Here is an 18,366-nt window from a genome sequence, read left to right on the forward strand (position 1 = left end):
GTAATCTTTGTGTTAATTAGAGCAGGTTTGTAAAACCAGTGGCCTACTGGAATGAAATATTATCAGATTTGGGGGTCCACCTGAAGTGTGCGTGATGGAGAGTAGGGGAAGAAGAAAAAAATCACAAATATTCCTGAATTTTTGTCTAGAGAAAGTTGGGCAGAGGTCAACACCTGATTTGGTTATCTGTGTTACGGACGTTTGGATTGAATTTGAATCTTCAAATGAGATGGGGATGCAAGGGGAGGTATTTTTGTGTGGCTATTTAAGGCTCATTGTCACCAGATACTTGTGTCAGTGGTGAAGTTTTGTTGTAAACCAAGAAATAAATACAGTTTCAACCTGCTATATATCACTTTTAAAGTAAGCATATCTCTCCTCCATGACTAAAGGCTTTTCACAGTAACTTCATTGAAGCCTACTTGTGACAATAAGCGATTATTATTAATATTATTATAAAGTTGTTTTAGAAACTAAAAGTCCTTGACATCAGCTAGCATAGATCCCGCCGTTTACAGTGGGGCATATTCATGCAAACTTGAATTCCTACTCTGGGATATCATTATTGATGAACCTAAAAAAGAAAAATTGCTTGTAATGCAATCAGCTTCATTTAAACTAGTGGCTCTTAAACTTGTTTATCCCCAAGCATTTGGGTGGGGCATTTAGTTTCTCACAATGGGGTGCAAACAGGTGAATGAATATATGTGTACAACAAAATATAAAGTGCTCAGACCTTCCTTTTACCATATCAACAGTAAAGTTGACATTAATGAAAATGGTTCATTGTTTTCACTTTTCAGTCTATGCAAGCAACTGCTTTATTTAAATAGGAACATTTTAAGTGGTGGATACAATTGCCCGTTTCTTCTAAAAGGTTTACTTGTTTGTATCCTAACTTGGCAACTCCTAGATTATTAGGAAGAGAAACTATAAATACGTTCCTGGCTCACCCCTTTACCCATTTCTGCAACCAGAAGGAAGCCAAAGACGTAATCTTCACTGACCCCCTCCTCATCTCATTATAATGCATGCCTTTAGTTAACATGTTCAAATAAAATCTGGTTTCCTGCCTGCTGCTGTCACTGCACCTTGTTGAATATAAATATAAAATATGCTATGGATGTATTTTATGGTTTGAAAGCTCCAAAGGTTTACAGTTTGATTTTATATGGTATTTTTCTATGTCGTAGAAAACGTCAATGGAATCTTTAAATTAATGCTAGGATTTAACTTTAACTACTTAAGAGATACGTCGCTTTTTCCTTAGAACAGCATTGCATTTACTGTGGAAAGTTGATTCTATCAAACATGTGTCTTTTTAAATAGATGATGAAATGATGAACACAAATGATGGTCCACATGTTGGATCTGAAGAACTCACTGACCTTGGAAAGTGTCTGCTCAAGTCTGAGGTAAACGGGTCTGCTTTTCTTTCATACTGGGCAAAGCAATTTTGGTTGAAAGCGGGAGGCGCTGTAGGCATGAGTTTTGCTTTGTAATATTCGGTATGTACTGGTGATGTTCTCACGAGGATTTGTATTTGTGCGGTTCAGACTACGACCGTAATTTGTCTGTTAACCAACTCTGTCATGTTAATAGCTCTGACTGATCTCCTTTACTCATTTTTAGGATATCTGTAAGGCACTGTTAGCAACTGCGTATAGTGCAATCACTTGGAGTGATACTATAACATGCCAGCGAGCGACACTCCAACTCTGCTGGCCATTGATCAAGCAGGTAAATATACAAGTGGCCCCAGAGCACCCATGCGTTTTTATGAGAGTATGAATTTGTTGTGGTTACAGCAATGATATATGGGGCAGGATTCTCTCCTACCCGGCGGGGCAGCGGGGTCCCGGCATAGCGGAGTGGCGCCAACCACTCCGGCGTCGGGCCTCCCCAAAAGTGCGGAATTCTCTGCACCTTTAGGGGCCAAGCCCTCGCATTGAAGGGCTAGGCCCGCGCCGGAGTTGTTGGCGCCACGCCGACTGGCGCTAACGGCCTTTGACGCCCGCCGGCCGGTGTCGGGGCTGCCGCTGACGTCACCACCGGCGCCACCACCGGCGCATGCGCAGTAGGGGGGGTTCTCGTCCGCCTCCGCCATGGTGGAGGCCGTGGTGGCGGCGGAAGAAAGAGTGCCTCCACGGCACTGGCCCGCCGGCCGATCGGTGGGCCCCGATCGCAGGCCTGGCCACGGTGGGGGCACCCCCCGGGGTCCAATCGTCCCATCCCCCCCCCCACAGGACCCTGGGGGCCTGCTCGCGCCGCCACCAGAGGTGGTTGAAACCACGGCGGCAGGAGAGGCCTCAGTGGTGGGACTTCGGCCCAACGTGGGCCGGAGAATCGCTGCAGGGGGCTCGGCAATTGGTGCGGCCGATTCCTGCCCCCGCCAATTCCCGGGTGGCGGAGAATTCCAGCCACGGCGGGGGCGGGATTTTTGCCGGTCCCGGGCGATTCTCCGACCCTGCGGGGGTTCGGAGAATTTCGCCCATGGATTCACAGAATTTTATAGCATGGGAAGTAGCCATTCATTCTATAAACCTACTATCCATTTTGTTCAGTTGGCCTGTGGTTGCCATATTTTGAATTAAGCAGTTCATAATCCCTCCAAAATAATGTTCATATTCTGCCTCCAATACTGTTGGAATTAATTTGTGCTGGGCTACAGTCTAGTACATGTATGAGTTGGTGGATTATTTTACCATTGAGCACATTACAACAACTCCAGCCCTGCCATTGCTTGGCATATACATATGCATACTTCCCAGCCAGAGATCACTGGGGCAGTGATTCATAGTGGAATTGAGCCTGTTTTATCCCCCTTTTTTGCTCCTCATTATGCTAATTGTGATACTCTTATTTGGTGGGACAAGATATAATATAAACCAGAGATTGCACCTGAGACTTTTGGGTTTGGGTTACATGTTGAACGGGACAGTGTGTTTATTAATTAAATCATCACGAGAAATATTCACTGTTTGAAGTTGTTTTAAATGGGTATGTTTTTGTGATTGCTACCAATTTTAGATCCATTTACTATTTGTTTTGGTACATTGCTTTTTGTCTGGCGTGTCTGTTGTGCACAGTTTGGTCAGTTTTGCTGTATTTTAAAAACTTCGGCCCAGAGTTGTTTGGCTGTACAAAACATTTGCTGAGAAAAGAAGCATGTTGAAGCTTTTCGTCTTGCACTTACCAGGCCACGTCACGAGAATACCGATGAGGGGAAAACATCAATTTATAATGTGAGAAGAGGGTGCTGATTGGTTGTCAAATGGATGCTGATTAGCAAGAGGCATTGCCATAAAGGATGCACTAGTAGTTGATGGTGACTGACAGGTAACTGTTAAACATTGTTTGCAATTTAAACCAGTCAGCTTGACCCTGATTGATCAAAGCATTTCTCTGGGGAATGAATCAGCGAATGGCTGTCACTTATTTTGTTTAACTGAAACAGGTGCAATGTGTGTCCAGTTTTTTTTTCTCTCTGTCTGCAAAGAACAGGGCCTTGTGTACTAATATATGTAACTTCCAGTACATGCAAATGTGCTACACTGTGAGCCCAAGAGACAATCTTAAATCGGTTCTCAGTATAATTATTAGCACATTGAGATTATTTAGCAAATGTTGTCCAATCACCAAATCGCATCTAATGTTGGACACTGGCCGGAATTCTCCAGCTATTGGGATTCTGTTCCCGCCGGCAAAGCACCCTGCCTGCGGGTTTCCCGGCAGCGTGAGGTGGCTTCAATGGGAAATCCCGTTGACAGTGGCAGGAACCGAGAATCCCTCCACCAGCGAATGGCACACTGCCGAAAAACGCATGGCTGGGGGACCAGAGAATCCAGCCCTGTGTTCTGAGTTTTGCAACCATGGGTTGATTGGGTACAGTTTGTACCTTGCCCATTGTGAATAGCAGAAGGGACATGATGTTTGATACAATCCACCAGTCTTTGAGACTTGCAACCTACATACCCAGCATCACACTGGCACTGAAATTCAAAAAACGCATTACTCATTTGTGTTATAGGCAGAACCTACATTTGTGTTATATGTACTCCCTCCGTGTACCTGAACAAGCACCGCAGTGTGACAACTAGGGGATTTTCAAAGTAACTTCTTTCAGCACGCTGTTAGTGGCTAGTGCCACTTGTGTTGCTACTTTATAGTAGCAACTTTAAACAGCTAGCTCCATCTCTTGCTCAACTTTTTGAGATACCTCTACCTTCCAGGATAATCTGAGGTAGAATGGGTTGTTTTCAGGGCCATAAGTGCCGGCCTTGGGCCCACTCAAGAGTTTGCGTGATCTACAGAGCAAAATAATCTGATCAGGGTAGCCATTATCCCGTAGGATGCATTTGATGTGCCCTATTTCAGCATCAAGTTTGCATGGTGAGAAAATGGCTCAGACTCTGTTTGCAAGGTTGCCAACAAGATCGATCTATTGCATGTAAATTGTAAGAATCCTAGCACCTATATTAACCAATGAAGATAAGCCGCGGTGGAGAACACCGTCAGATTTCTCAACGACTACGTCAAGGGAGTTCAGTTGACTGCTCCATTTCAATATGAAGTATGGAAATCCATGCCAACGTAGGCGTATGGCTGAATGGCCCAAGCCGCTATTCACAGTGGGTAAGGCACAACCAGCCTGCACTTCCAAAGTTCAAAACACAGTACCTACATTAGATATGATTCCATGATTGGACAACGGTTGCTGAATAATCCTCTATGCTACAAATTACGCTGATAATCTTTACACTGAAATTAAGTTGCTGTGATAAGCCCTAGTCGCCACATTCCGGCGCCTGTTCGGGTACACAGAGGGAGAATTCAGAATATCCAATTCACCTAACAGCATGTCTTTTGGGACTCTGCTACCGTGCTGCCCATTGGCAATTGGGCGGCACAGTGGTTAGCACTGTTGTTTCACAGGGTCCCGCGTTCGATTCCCGGCTTGGGTCACTGTCTGTGCGGAGTCTGCACGTTCTCACCGTGTCCGTGTGGGTTTCCTCCGGGTGCTCCAGTTTCCTCCCACAAGTCCCGAAAGACGTGTTTGTTAGGTGAATTGGATATTATGAATTCTCCCTCCGTGTACCTGAACAGGCACCGGATCCGGTGTGACAACTAGGGGATTTTCAAAGTAACTTCTTTGCATTCTTTGCAGTGTTAATGTAAGCATACTTGTGACACTAATAAAGATTATTATTAAGTTTCAGTTGGTGCAATGTGGCGCATTTATGTTTACTGGAAGCTACATAACTAATAACAGGGCTATGTTCCTTGCAGACAGAAGGAACATGTACACACATTGCACCTGTTTCAGCCAAACAAAATTACAGTCATTCTCTGATTCATTCCCCTTGGCCATCCCCTAGCTGCCTGGTTTAAATTTCAAACAATGTCTTGCAGTTATCTATCAGTCACCACCAACTGGTGCATTCTCCATGGCAATGCCTCTACCAATCAGTCTACTTGCCAACTAATCGGCACCCTCTTTTCATACAGTATAAATTGCTATTTTTCCGTAATACTGACTGATATTCACGCGAAGTGTCCGGATGAGTGCAAGATTAAACATTTTGTGTCTCAACTTCAACTTGTATTGTCTTTGAATAACTATTTAAATACTCTATTTTATTTTATCTCTATCATTGCAGTGGGTTTAATAATGTTGTAAAAACTACCCCACTCATAGCGCAAGGTATTGCTATTTCTAGTTAAACTGCTGTCAATTTATTTGTTAATTCTATGGCTCTCATTACTAGCAAACTAAAGGATTCTATGTGTGCAACATATTTCAATTAACACTCACAGCTCACCATATGGCTGCATTCAATGCAATTCATTTTGGAGGTAATCTTCCCTGTCCATTGTCCTTGAAACCTTCTATTTGAATGCCAGTACTAATCCCACCAAAATGTATAGCTCTAGTACTAATTTAAAAAGCTGTCCAATGTAATCAAATGTTTGATTCATTCAGTAATGGAATTAAATGTTGAAGGGGATTGGCAGTCATACCAAAACTGTTTTTCTGTTTCTGTTGAACAGTTTTTTTTCTCCAGTCTTGTTTTTGGAAAATAGAGTTAAGGATGTCCCAGATACGAAATTTTGGATTTTTATTTAAACTTACAGGCACACGAGTTCCTTTGATTGGGTCACAACTTGCTGACATTTTATTTGAAGTTCCTGATGTTTTTCTCATTTGGCTCACTACTATTAATGTTCGAATATTTTATGTCTGTCTTTACTAGAGATGATACATATACCAGAAATAAGTGTGAATTAGGAGATGAAAGAGAGGCAGGATTTTAAAACCATTACAATCACCAGGGAAAAGGTATTGAGAAAATTATTAGAACGAAGAGCTGACTAGTCCCCCGATCTTGATGGGCAGTGTTTAACACTGCTGCCTTACAGCACCAGGAACCTGGGTTCAATTCTGGCTTAGGGTGATTGTGTGGACGTTGCACTTTCTCCCCTTATCTGTTTTTTGCCCCAGGATGATCCGGTTTCCTCCCACAGTACAAAGCTGTGCAAGTTAGGTGGATTGGCGATGTGAAATTGCCACTTAGCGTCCAAAGCTGTGTTGGTTAGGTGGGGTTGCTAGGATAGGGTGGGGGAGTGGGCCTGGGTTGGGTACTTTTTCAGGCCAGATGCAGACTTGATGGCTGAATGGCCTCCTTCTGCGCTGTAGGAATTCTATGGACTTCATCTTAGGATCTTAAAAGAAATGGCTGCTGAGATAGTGGATGTAATGATCCTGGAAAAGTCCCATTGGAATTACTAGAGTATTAAGTTGAAAGACAAAACATACAAGGAGGCAAATGTCAGTGATAGCCCTGAAGACGAGTAAATCAGAATCCAACAAAGGAGGATTAAAAAGATAATAAAGAGATAGAACATGTACTACGAGGAATATAAGACTGGGTTCGTTGGGACAGAGCTGTCGTCTAATGTTCCGGCAGCATTTTAGGTTGGGAGCAGGGTCAAGCATGTTGCCGATCAGGGGCAATCACGGATTTAAGCCGGGGAGGATGGATGCGGCATGGGGTGGGAGGAGAGAGGGATCGGGCAGATGAAGGGTCTGTTTCTGGGAAGGCGATTTGCGAGCCTGGAGGAGTTGAATGAGAAGTTTGGACTGGCGCGGGAGGAGAGTTTCTGGGATGCACAGGTGCGGGACTTAGTGAGGATAGTGACCGCCTCTTCGTTGTTGGAGGAGGTGCTGACAGCGATGGGGGTTGGAGACTGCGGGCGTCTCTGTGATTTATGGGATGATTTTGGAGGAGGATGAGGTGTCCATGGAGGGGATAAGAACATAAGAACCAGGAGTGGGAGTAGTCCATCTGGCCCCTCGAGCCTGCTCCGCCATTCAATGAGATCAGGCTGATCTTTTGTGGACTCTGCTCCACTTTCCACCCTGAACACCATAACTCAAAAAACTATCTTTATCTCAAAAACATTTAATGAAGGAGCCTCAACTGCTTCACTGGGCAAGGAATTCCATAGATTCACAACCCTTTGGGTGAAGAAGTTTCTCCTAAACTCAGTCGTAAATCTACTTCCCCTTATTTTGAGGCTATGCCCCCTAGTTCTGCTTTCACCCGCCAATGTAAACAACCTGCCCGCAACTATCCTATCTAGTCCCTTCATAATTTTATATGTTTCTATAAGATCTCCCCCGTATCCTTCTAAATTCCAACGAGTACAGTCCCAGTCTACTCGACCTCTCCTCATAATCCAACCCCTTCAGCTCTGGGATTAACCTAGTGAATCTCCTCTGCACACCCTCCAGCGCCAGTACATGCTTTCTCAGGTAAGGAGACCAAAACTGAACACCATACTCCAGGTGTGGCCTCACTAACACCTTATACAATTGCCGCATAACCTCCTTAGTCTTAAACTCCATCCCTCTAGCAATGAAGGACAAAATTCCATTTGCCTTCCTAATCACCTGTTGCACCTGTGAACCAACGTTTTACGACTCATGCACTAACACACCCAGGTCTCTGCACAGCAGCATGTTTTAATATTTTATCATTTAAATAATAATCCCGTTTGCTGTTATTCCAACCAAAATGGATAACCTCATATTTGTCAACATTGTATTCCATCTGCCAGACCCTAGCCCATTCACTTAACCTATCCAAATCCCTCTGTAGATTTCCAGTATTCTCTGCACTTTTTGCTTTACCACTCATCTTAGTGTTGTCTGCAAACTTGGACACATTGCACTTGGTCCCCAACTCCAAATCATCTATGTAAATTGTGAACAATTGTGGGCCCAACACTGATCCCTGAGGGGCATCACTAGCTACTGATTGCCAACCAGAGAAACACCCATTAATCCCCACTCTTTGCTTTCTATTAATTAACCAATCCTCTATCCATTCTACTACTTTACCCTTAATGCCATGCATCTTTATCTTGTGCAGCAACCTTTTGTGTGGCACCTTGTCAAACGCTTTCTGTAAATCCAGATATACTACATCCATTGGCTCCCCGTTATCTACCACATTGGTAATGTCCTCAAAAAATTCCACTAAATTAGTTGGGCACGACCTGCCCTTTATGAACCCATGCTGCGTATGCCCAATGGGACAATTTCCATCCAGATGCCTCGCTATTTCTTCCTTGATAGATTCCAGCATCTTCCCTACTACCGAAGTTAAGCTAACTGGCCTATAATTACTCGCTTTGTGCCTACCTCTTTTTTTTTTAAGACAGTGGTGTCATGTTTGCTAATTTCCAATCCACCGGGACCACCCCAGAGTCTAGTGAATTTTGGTACATTATCACTAGTGCATTTGCAATTTCCATAGCCATCTCTTTTAGCACTCTGGGATGCATTCCATCAGGGCCAGGAGACTTGTCTACCTTTAGCCCCATTAGCTTGCCCATCTTACCTCCTTAGTGATACCTCCTTAGTGATAACAATCATCTCAAGGTCCTCTCCTGTCATAGCCTCATTTCCATCAGTCACTGTCATGTTATTTGTGTCATCCACTGTGAAGACCAACCCAAAAAACCTGTTCAGTTCCTCGGCCATTTCCTCATTTCCCATTATTACATCTTCCTTCTCATCCTCTAAAGGACCAATATTTACCGTAGCCACTCTTTTTTGTTTTTGTTTTATATATTTGTAGAAACTTTTACTATCTGTTTTTATATTCTGAACAAGTTTACTCTCATAATATATCTTACTCTTCTTTATAGCTTTTTTTAGTAGCTTTCTGTTGCCCCCTAAAGATTTCCCTGTCCTCTAGTCTCCCCCTAATCTTTGCCACTTTGTATGCTTTTTCCTTCAATTTGATACTCTCCCTTATTTCCTTAGATATCCACGGTCGATTTTCCCTCTTTCTACAGTCCTTCCTTTTTGTTGGTATAAGCCTTTGCTGAGCACTGTGAAAAATCGCTTGGAAAGTTCTCCACTGTTCCTCAACTGTTTCACCATAAAGTCTTTGCTCCCAGTCTACTTTAGCTAGCTCTTCTCTCATCCCATTGTAATCTCCTTTGTTTAAGTACAAAACATTAGTGTTTTATTTTACCGTCTCGCCCTCCATCTGTATTTTAAATTCCACCATATTGTGATCGCTCCTTCCGAGAGAATCCCAAATTATGAGATCATTAATCAATCCTGTCTCATTGCAAAGGACCAGATCTAGGACCGCTTGTTCCCTCGTAGGTTCCATTGCATACTGTTCTCGGAAACTATCGCGGAAATACATTCTATAAACTCCTCCTCAAGGCTGCCTTGACCGACCTGGTTAAACCAATCGACATGTAGATTAAAATCCCCCATGATAACTGCTGTACCATTTCTACATGCATCAGTTATTTCTTTGTTTATTGCCTGCCCCACTATAATGTTACTATTTGGTAGCCTATAGACTACTCCGATCAGTGACTTTTTCGCCTTGCTATTCCTGATTTCCACCCAAATGGATTCAACCTTATCCTCTATAGCACCGATGTCATCCCTTACTATTGCCTGAATAGTAAGAAGTTTTACAACACCAGGTTAAAGTCCAACAGGTTTGTCTCAAACACTAGCTTTCGGAGCACTGCTCCTTCCTCCGGTGAATGAAGAGGTATGTTCCAGGAACATATATATAGACAAATTCAAAGATGCCAGACAATGCTTAGAATGCGAGCATTTGCAGGTAATTAAGTCTTTACAGATCCAGAGATAGGGGTAACCCCAGGTTAAAGAGGTGTGAATTGTCACAAGCCAGGACAGTTGGTAGGATTTTGCAAGCCCAGGCCAAATGGTGGGGGTGAATGTAATGTGACATGAATCCCAGGTCCCGGTTGAGGCCGCACTCGTGTGTGGAACTTGGCTATAAGTTTCTGCTCGACGATTTTGCGTTGCCGCGCATCCTGAAGGTCGCCTTGGAGAACGCTTACCCGGAGATCAGAGGCTGAATGCCCTTGACTGCTGAAGTGTTCCCTGATTGGAAGGGAACATTCGTGCCTGGTGATTGTCGCGCGATGTCCATTCATTCGTTGTCGCAGCGTCTGCATGGTCTCGCCAATGTACCACGCTTCGGGACATCCTTTCCTGCAGCGTATGAGATAGACAACATTGGCCGAGTCCCACGAGTATGTACCTAGTGGGTGGTGTTCTCGCGTGTAATGGTGGTATCCTTGTCGATGATCCGGCACGTCTTGCAGAGATTGACATGGCAGGGTTGTGTGTTGTCGTGGTTGCTGTTCTGAATGATGGGTAATTTGCTGCAAACAATGGTTTGTTTGAGGTTGCACGGTTGTTTGCAGCCTTCAAACAACCGCGCTGAGACTTTGGAACTCCTTGCCACAGAGAGCTGCGGGGGCAGAGCTCTTGTGTATATTTAAGTAAGAAGTCTTACAACACTAGGTTAAAGTCCAACAGGCTTGTTTTGAATCACTAGCTTTCGGAGCACTGCTCCTTCCTCAGGTGAATGAAAGCTAGTGATTCTTACTGTGCTCACCCCAGTCCAACGTAGGCATCTCAATATTGTGTATATTTAAGGCTGAGATAGATGGATTCTTGACCAGAAACGGAATCGAGGTTATGAGGAAAGGGCAAGAAAGTGGACAGGTGGAATGTCCACGAGAATGTCTAAAGAGAGAGCTAATACGAGGAAGGAGGGGACATGAGAAGTCTTTGGCAGGTAGGATCAAGGAAAACCCAAAAGCTTTCTATAGGTATGTCAGGAATAAAAGAATGATTAGGGTAAGAGTCAAGGACAGTGGTGGGAAGTTGTGTGTGGAGGCTGAGGAGATAAGCGAGATACTAAATGAATACTTTTTGTCAGTATTCACTCAGGAAAAAGATAATGTTGTGGAGGAGAATGCTGAGACACAGGCTATTAGAATAGATGGCATTGAGGTGCGTAGGGAAGAAGTGTTGGCAATTCTGGACAAGGTGAAAATAGATAAGTCCCCGGGGCCTGATGGGATTTATCCTAGGATTCTCTGGGAAGCCAGGGAAGAGATTGCTGAGCCTTTGGCTTTGATTTTTATGTCATCATTGGCTACAGGAATAGTGCCAGAGGACTGGAGGATAGCAAATGTGGTGGTCCCTTTGTTCAAGAAGGGGAGTAGAGATAACCCCGGTAACTATAGGCCGGTGAGCCTAACGTCTGTTGTGGGTAAAGTCTTGGAGAGGATTATAAAAGATACGATTTATAATCATCTAGATAGGAATAATATGATTAGGGATAGTCAGCATGGTTTGTGAAGGGTAGGTCATGCCTCACAAACCTTATCGAGTTCTTTGAGAAGGTGACTGAACAGGTAGACGAGGGTAGAGCAGCTGATGTGGTGTATATGGATTTCAGTAAAGCGTTTGATAAGGTTCCCCACGGTCGGCTATTGCAGGAAATACGGAGGCTGGGGATTGAGGGTGATTTAGAGATGTGGATCAGAAATTGGCTAGTTGAAAGAAGACAGAGGGTGGTGGTTGATGGGAAATGTTCAGAATGGAGTTCAGTTACCAGTGGCGTACCACAAGGATCTGTTCTGGGGCCGTTGCTGTTTGTCATTTTTATAAATGACCTAGAGGAGGGCGCAGAAGGATGGGTGAGTAAATTTGCAGACGACACTAAAGTTGGTGGAGTTGTAGACAGTGTGGAAGGATGTTGCAGGTTACAGAGGGACATAGATAAGCTGCAGAGCTGGGCTGAGAGGTGGCAAATGGAGTTTAAGGTGGAGAAGTGTGAGGTGAGACACTTTGGAAAGAATAACAGGAATGCGGAATATTTGGCTAATGGTAAAATTCTTGGTAGTGTGGATGAGCAGAGGGATCTCGGTGTCCATGTACATAGATCCCTGAAAGTTGCCACCCAGGTTGATAGGGTTGTGAAGAAGGCCTATGGTGTGTTGGCCTTTATTGGTAGAGGGATTGAGTTCCGGAGCCATGAGGTCATGTTGCAGTTGTACAAAACTCTAGTACGGCCGCATTTGGAGTATTGCGTACAGTTCTGGTCGCCTCATTATAGGAAGGACGTGGAAGCTTTGGAGCGGGTGTAGAGGAGATTTACCAGGATGTTGCCTGGTATGGAGGGAAAATCTTATGAGGAAAGGCTGATGGACTTGAGGTTGTTTTCGTTAGAGAGAAGGTTAAGAGGTGACTTAATAGAGGCATACAAAATGATCAGAGGGTTAGATAGGGTGGACAGCGAGAACCTTCTCCCGCGGATGGAGGTGGCTAGCACGAGGGGACATAGCCTTAAATTGAGGGGTAATAGATATAGGACTGAGGTCAGAGGTGGGTTTTGTACGCAAAGAGTGGTGAGGCCGTGGAATGCCCTACCTGCAACAGTAGTGAACTCGCCAACATTGTGGGCATTTAACAATTTATTGGATAAGCATATGGATGATAATGGCACAGTGTAGGTTAGATGGCCTTTAGTTTTTGGACTTCCCATGTCGGTGCAACATCGAGGGCCGAAGGGCCTGTACTGCGCTGTATCGTTCTATGTTCTATAATGTCGGATCAGCCATGATCCTATTGAATGGCGGAGCAGGCTTTAGGGGCTTAATGGGCTACTACGATTCTTATTTCTTATGGTCTTATGGATTGGAAAATAGTGATGCGAGTCGTAGAGGGAGACGGACCAAAACTTCAGGCCAGTTACCTTAAACAGTCAAGGGGAAAATGCTGGAATCTTTAAGGAGATTACAGCAGGACACTTAGAAAATCTGTGTAATCAGCTGTGTGTAATCACAGCTTTGTGAAAGGAAAATCATGTTTTACTAATTTCTTGGTGTTCTTTAAGCAAGTAACAAGGAATGTGGCTAAAGGGAATTGAAAAGGTGCCACATCAAAGGTTTGCTATGTAAAATAATAGCTCTTGGTGTAGCGAATAATATATTAGCATTGCCTAGTTAATAGGAAGCAGAGAGCAGGCACAAAGGAGTACTTTTCGGGTTGGCTAAATATGATAAGTTGAGTGCTGCACGGATCAGTGATGATGCTTCAACTATACAATTTATATCAATGACTTTGATGAAGTGGCAGAATGTATGCAAGGTAAATTTTCTGATGACGCAAATATATGTAGGAAAGTAAGTTGTGAAGAGGACATGGGGAGCCTGCAGTGATATATAGATAGGTTTAATGAGTGGGCAATAAATTGGCAGATGGGGAGTGGGAATGTGGGAAAAAGTTGGGCAGACTGGACCTCTATTCATTGGAGTTCAGAAGAATGAGAGGCGATCTTATTGCAACGTACTCCTCAAGGTCCTGAAGGAACCTGGCAGGGTGGATACTGTGAGGATGTTTCACCTTGTGAGAGAGACCAGAACTAGGAGACACATAAGTGTCTCCCATTAAAGCTGAGAAGGAGAACTTTTTTCTGAGGATCGTGAGTCTTTGCAACTGTCTTTCACAGAGACCGGTGGAGGCAGGATCACTAAATATTTCTATGATAGGGGCAGATAGATTCTTGGCCAACAGGGTAGTCAAAGGAATTGGGGGAAGGCGGGAATGTGAAGTTGAGGCCACAAGTCCAATCAGTCATTATCTTATTGAATGATGGAGCAGGCTCCAGGGGCTAAATGGCCCATTGCTCCAAATTCGTATGTTCCTTTTCTTTTTATGAACCTTGATGGTTAAATTGGATTATTCTTTGTATTCAGGTATTGTCCGCAACCCTGCATTCAGACGCAGCCAGTTGGTTCTTCATGAGTGTGCTTCGAGGGCTGCAAATGCATGGACAACATGAAGGCTGCCTTGCAGCATTGGTCCATCTTGCTTTCATGATCTATGAGGCACTGGTAAGCAAAGTGTTTAATGAATGGAAAGTGCATTGCCGAAATTGTTGATTCTAATGCTCTGTTTGCATTTTGTTAATTATGGGGAAGAATGTAGGGTGAGTGGAATGAGAATGGTTACTGTTTTAAGCAGCAAGTACTTGTATTAGTATAATCCCTTTAGTTTATTGCAACATCCCAAGGTGCTTCACAGGAGCCTTAAAACAAAATGTGGCATATGAGATATTAGATCAGGTGACCAAAGGCATGGTCAGAGGTAGTTTTCATGGAGTGCCTTGAAAAAAATAAAGTGAGGTGGAGAGAGGAAATTCCATAGCTTGGGCCTTGGCAGCTAAAGGTACAGCCACCAATGGTGGAGCAGTTAAAAATGAGGAGACGCTCAAGAGTTCAGAATTATGAGTACAGATACCATCTACAAGGCACAAATTAGGTGTGTGATGGAATACTCTTCACTTGCCTGATGAGTTCTGGTTCAGCAAAATTTGATGCTCGACACCATCAAGGACAAAGCATCGAGCCTTTGGCGAGCCCCATCCACCGCCTTAAACATTCATTCCCTCCATCAACGGTGGTCAGTGTCAGCAGTGTGTACCATCTACAAGATACACTGCAACAGTTTGCCATGGCTTCCTTGACAGAACCTACCAAATATTGCAACCTCTGCCACCTGGAAGAACAAGTAGAGCTGGTGCAAAAGGGCATCCCCTGCAGGTTTTCTTCTCTGCCACATGACATCCTGACTTGGAAATATATTGCTGTTCTTTCACTGTCGCTGGGTCAAAATCCTGAAATTTGCTCCCAAAGAGCATGTGAGCATTCCTGCACCGCAAGCTACAGCAGTTTAAGAAGGTGGCTCACCACCTGCTCATGGGCAATTGGGGATGGGCAGTAAATGCTATCCTTGCCGATGATACTCCGATCCCATGAAAAAGTTAAAAATAATATGAACTTGTCATTGTTTGATGGATTTGTGTGCATTCTGTAAATCTGCACAAGATTTCAGAAAATTTTCAGAGCTGAGTCTTTAAATCTTTCAACGTTAAGTTTTGAAAAAAATGTTTTTTGAGGGTGTGAGGGTCCCTTTTGCTTGTCTGCTCTCCTCTGTAAATAAAAAGTTTCTGTTTGCTGCTATTGGTCTTTTCCTCCTCTGGTCTTTGACCACTCATGGGATCTATCCCTGACATAATGGATGTGATTTACCAGTCACGTCGCGCCCGGAGGGGCACACGGTAGATGCCAGGTGAAGCCTCCCATGGGCTTCCCTTCCGCCACTACGCCTCGCGAGATCTACCCAAGTCCTGCCCACAATGGGTGGGACCAAGCTGCACTCCCTTTAGTAGGCCATAAACCTACTATGGCGTACTCACCCAGGATCTTTGCCCTCCCAACATCTAACAGCCTCCCCAAGGAGGTCTCAGTCTAGTGCCATTCAGTACTGGTCTACACAAATGTGGACCAGGCGGAATGGCAACCGGTGGGTCCCCCAGGCCATCGAAGGCCCCTGGGTGGTTAGGGATAGGGCAGTGTGGCCTCCGGCCTTCCCCCAGAACACGGGAACCATGGCTCTGCCAAACTGACACCTCAGCACTGCCAGGCTGGCAGGAGCATTGCCAAGATGGCACTGCCAAGGGTCTGCTCCTGAGGAGGGCCATGCCCATGAAAGGAGGGTGCAGCAGGTAGGAAATGGCCTCTGGGGGTGGGTGACTTGTTGGGGTCCTAGAAGGAGGGGGCCTGAAGAGAGGTGCCCCAGGGATCCCATAGGGGGTGTCGTCATTTGGGGGGTATGGGGTTCGGCCATGGGTATGGGGGGGACCCACAAGCTGACTTGGAGATCGGGGAACCCTTTGAAAATGGCGATCTGATCTCTGAGTTCAGCTCCCCAGTGATGAAAAAACTGTGGGCTAAACCGGTGAGAAACTCCCCAGGGCCCAAAAACTGACGTAAATGTTATTCGCTATCAGTGGGGAACTTCCAGCAAAACCTACCGCAAATGACACTTAAACCTTTGCATTAGATCGTGCCTAATATTTTCTCTTCCTCCGTAAGCCACTAAAGTGCTTGCCTGGATAGGCACCTAAGCCTTGGTGCGGAGCTTTTAAAACCATGACTATCTTAATTGGGTGAGAGTGCTACCACAGAATTGAGGCTGGCACTTGTAACTTTAATCAGGTGGATTTTTGTCTTCCAATCTCGTGTCCCGCTCCCCTCCAGAGCCTTATTGGTACCTCTCTCACTGGACCATGCTTACAGCCACATTTTCGCCTGAGACTCAACCCTCCGCCTCCTTTCGTCCAGAGCCCATCATGAGTCATTCTCACGTTCACCATTCTGTTCTGTCTTTGTGCATGCATATCTTTTCCTATTTTTACATCCTGGGGGTGCTTGATTACACTGTCTTTAACATGAAGGTCCATTAGCTCAATTGGCTAAGAGTGGTAGAATAACACAAATAACACTGGTTTAATCTCCATACTGGCCAAGGTAACTCTAGAGGCCTACCTTCCCACCTTGTCCCCTCGTGATCGAGCTAGGGACACATCGACTCGGAGTCGCCGGTCGGTGCTGCGTGTGTCTGATGGGGGCTCTGCGACTTGCCTCCCGACAGGGAATCGGGTACTGGGTTCAACTAGAAATACGGTGCAACCAACTCGCGCCGTCCAAGTGACATCTATTGCCGCTTCCTGGAAGTTTTGGATCCTCTTTGTAGAATTATGCAAAAATAATTGAGAGTGGGGGCAGGTGCATGCACCCATCCTCCATTCTAATCAAATTCCTTAGCATAGGATTAGCTGTAAATTGTGTGACTGTCAAAATCACTTGCAACATTGAACATATTTGAACAACCAGGAGTCTACCGTTACTACTTTACTACCAAAGCAAAGCAGAACCGAGTTGTTGCAGTGTGTAGCCAAAGTAACTTGCTTTTCTAAGTCAGAATTTCAAGTATGTTTGTTTTCTCATTAGTGGTATTTTGAACACAGGCTGTTTCAGCAGATTTAAATCAACGTGTTCATCTTGCATGGAGGCTTTGAGCAGCCCATGTGCTCCTTCAGAAGGACAATCAGGACCGAACCCAGCTGTGACCAGCAGTAAGAATTGTAGACTCGGGAATGTTTACATAGGTGCCTGTCCTTTTATGGGCATAATGCTAAATGGTGCACAGTGCAACTAAATAGAGCAAGTAAAATAATAACTGGAGCAGAGAGACTGACAGTATTGTGAACATTTTGGGCATCCTCATGATGTACTGAATTGATTTCTTTATCTGTGTGTGCTAGAGATGTTCCTTTTGTTTTTGAATGACACTTGTAGAGACCACGATATCCTGATTTGAAAACGGTGATGCAACAGGTTCCTCAAATCTCTGGAGATGCTTTGGATCAATTTGATACAAAACTTCTGAATCCATCATCTCATAAAATGGGTGACAAAAGGAGAAAGGACCTCTTCAAGAAACTCTTGTCTGGTTGCATTGGGGTAAGTTGTGTACATGGTGTTTTCAAAAAGTTGTATTCCACAATGATGTATTTTAAGAAGTAAAAATGATTAACTCTCTAATACATGCCGCAAATTTACTCGTCTCTCCCAATGCCTTGCTGAAGGAAATTGTTGTTCAGCTTTGCACCATTTCTAATTCTTTTAAAGGGCTATTTTAACATTCTGGAAAGGATACCTTCCTTTATATTGAAGAACTGTTAAAATTCTATTCACAGGTTATGAGGGTGAAGAAGCTCTAGAACCTGGGTTCAAATTGACTTGAGATTGGTCCACTAAATTGCTGGCCACCAAATTTCCTTTCCTAGTTTCCATGTTAATTGATGATGTAAATGGCCCTCTTTTCTAAGTTACTCTACCCATCTGCTTGAAATCTGCTGTCGTCATCCTTTCTCAAAAAGAAACAACTATTGTCCCCTCTGTCCTTTCAAACTAATGCCCCATCTCCACTCTGTCTCTGCCCACATTTGCCAGAACTCAATGACTAAATTCCTCCAGTCAGGTTGATGCCCCATCTAAGGTACTGAAGCATTTCTTTTGGAAGTCATAAATTACACTGTGACTATTACAAAAGGTAAACTACTCCTCCTTGTTCTTCTCAATATGTTCGTA

The 18,366-nt window shown here is 44.3% G+C and overlaps 1 protein-coding gene across 4 annotated transcripts in view; it reads left to right on the forward strand.

Moving 5' to 3' along the window:
* LOC119974718 (exportin-5) overlaps nucleotides 1-18,366 on the forward strand; it is a 154,899-nt gene that overhangs the window by 133,282 nt on the left and 3,251 nt on the right. For all 4 annotated transcript variants that reach the window (XM_038813871.1, XM_038813881.1, XM_038813892.1 and 1 more), the window contains exons 28-31: nucleotides 1,330-1,415; nucleotides 1,633-1,740; nucleotides 14,125-14,262; nucleotides 17,572-17,736. In XM_038813871.1, coding sequence (XP_038669799.1) covers nucleotides 1,330-1,415; nucleotides 1,633-1,740; nucleotides 14,125-14,262; nucleotides 17,572-17,736 — 497 coding nt within the window. The remainder of the gene's footprint in view (nucleotides 1-1,329; nucleotides 1,416-1,632; nucleotides 1,741-14,124; nucleotides 14,263-17,571; nucleotides 17,737-18,366) is intronic.

The sequence above is a fragment of the Scyliorhinus canicula genome, chromosome 1 (genome assembly GCF_902713615.1).
Source record: "Scyliorhinus canicula chromosome 1, sScyCan1.1, whole genome shotgun sequence".
Classification (NCBI taxonomy): Eukaryota; Metazoa; Chordata; class Chondrichthyes; order Carcharhiniformes; family Scyliorhinidae; genus Scyliorhinus; species Scyliorhinus canicula.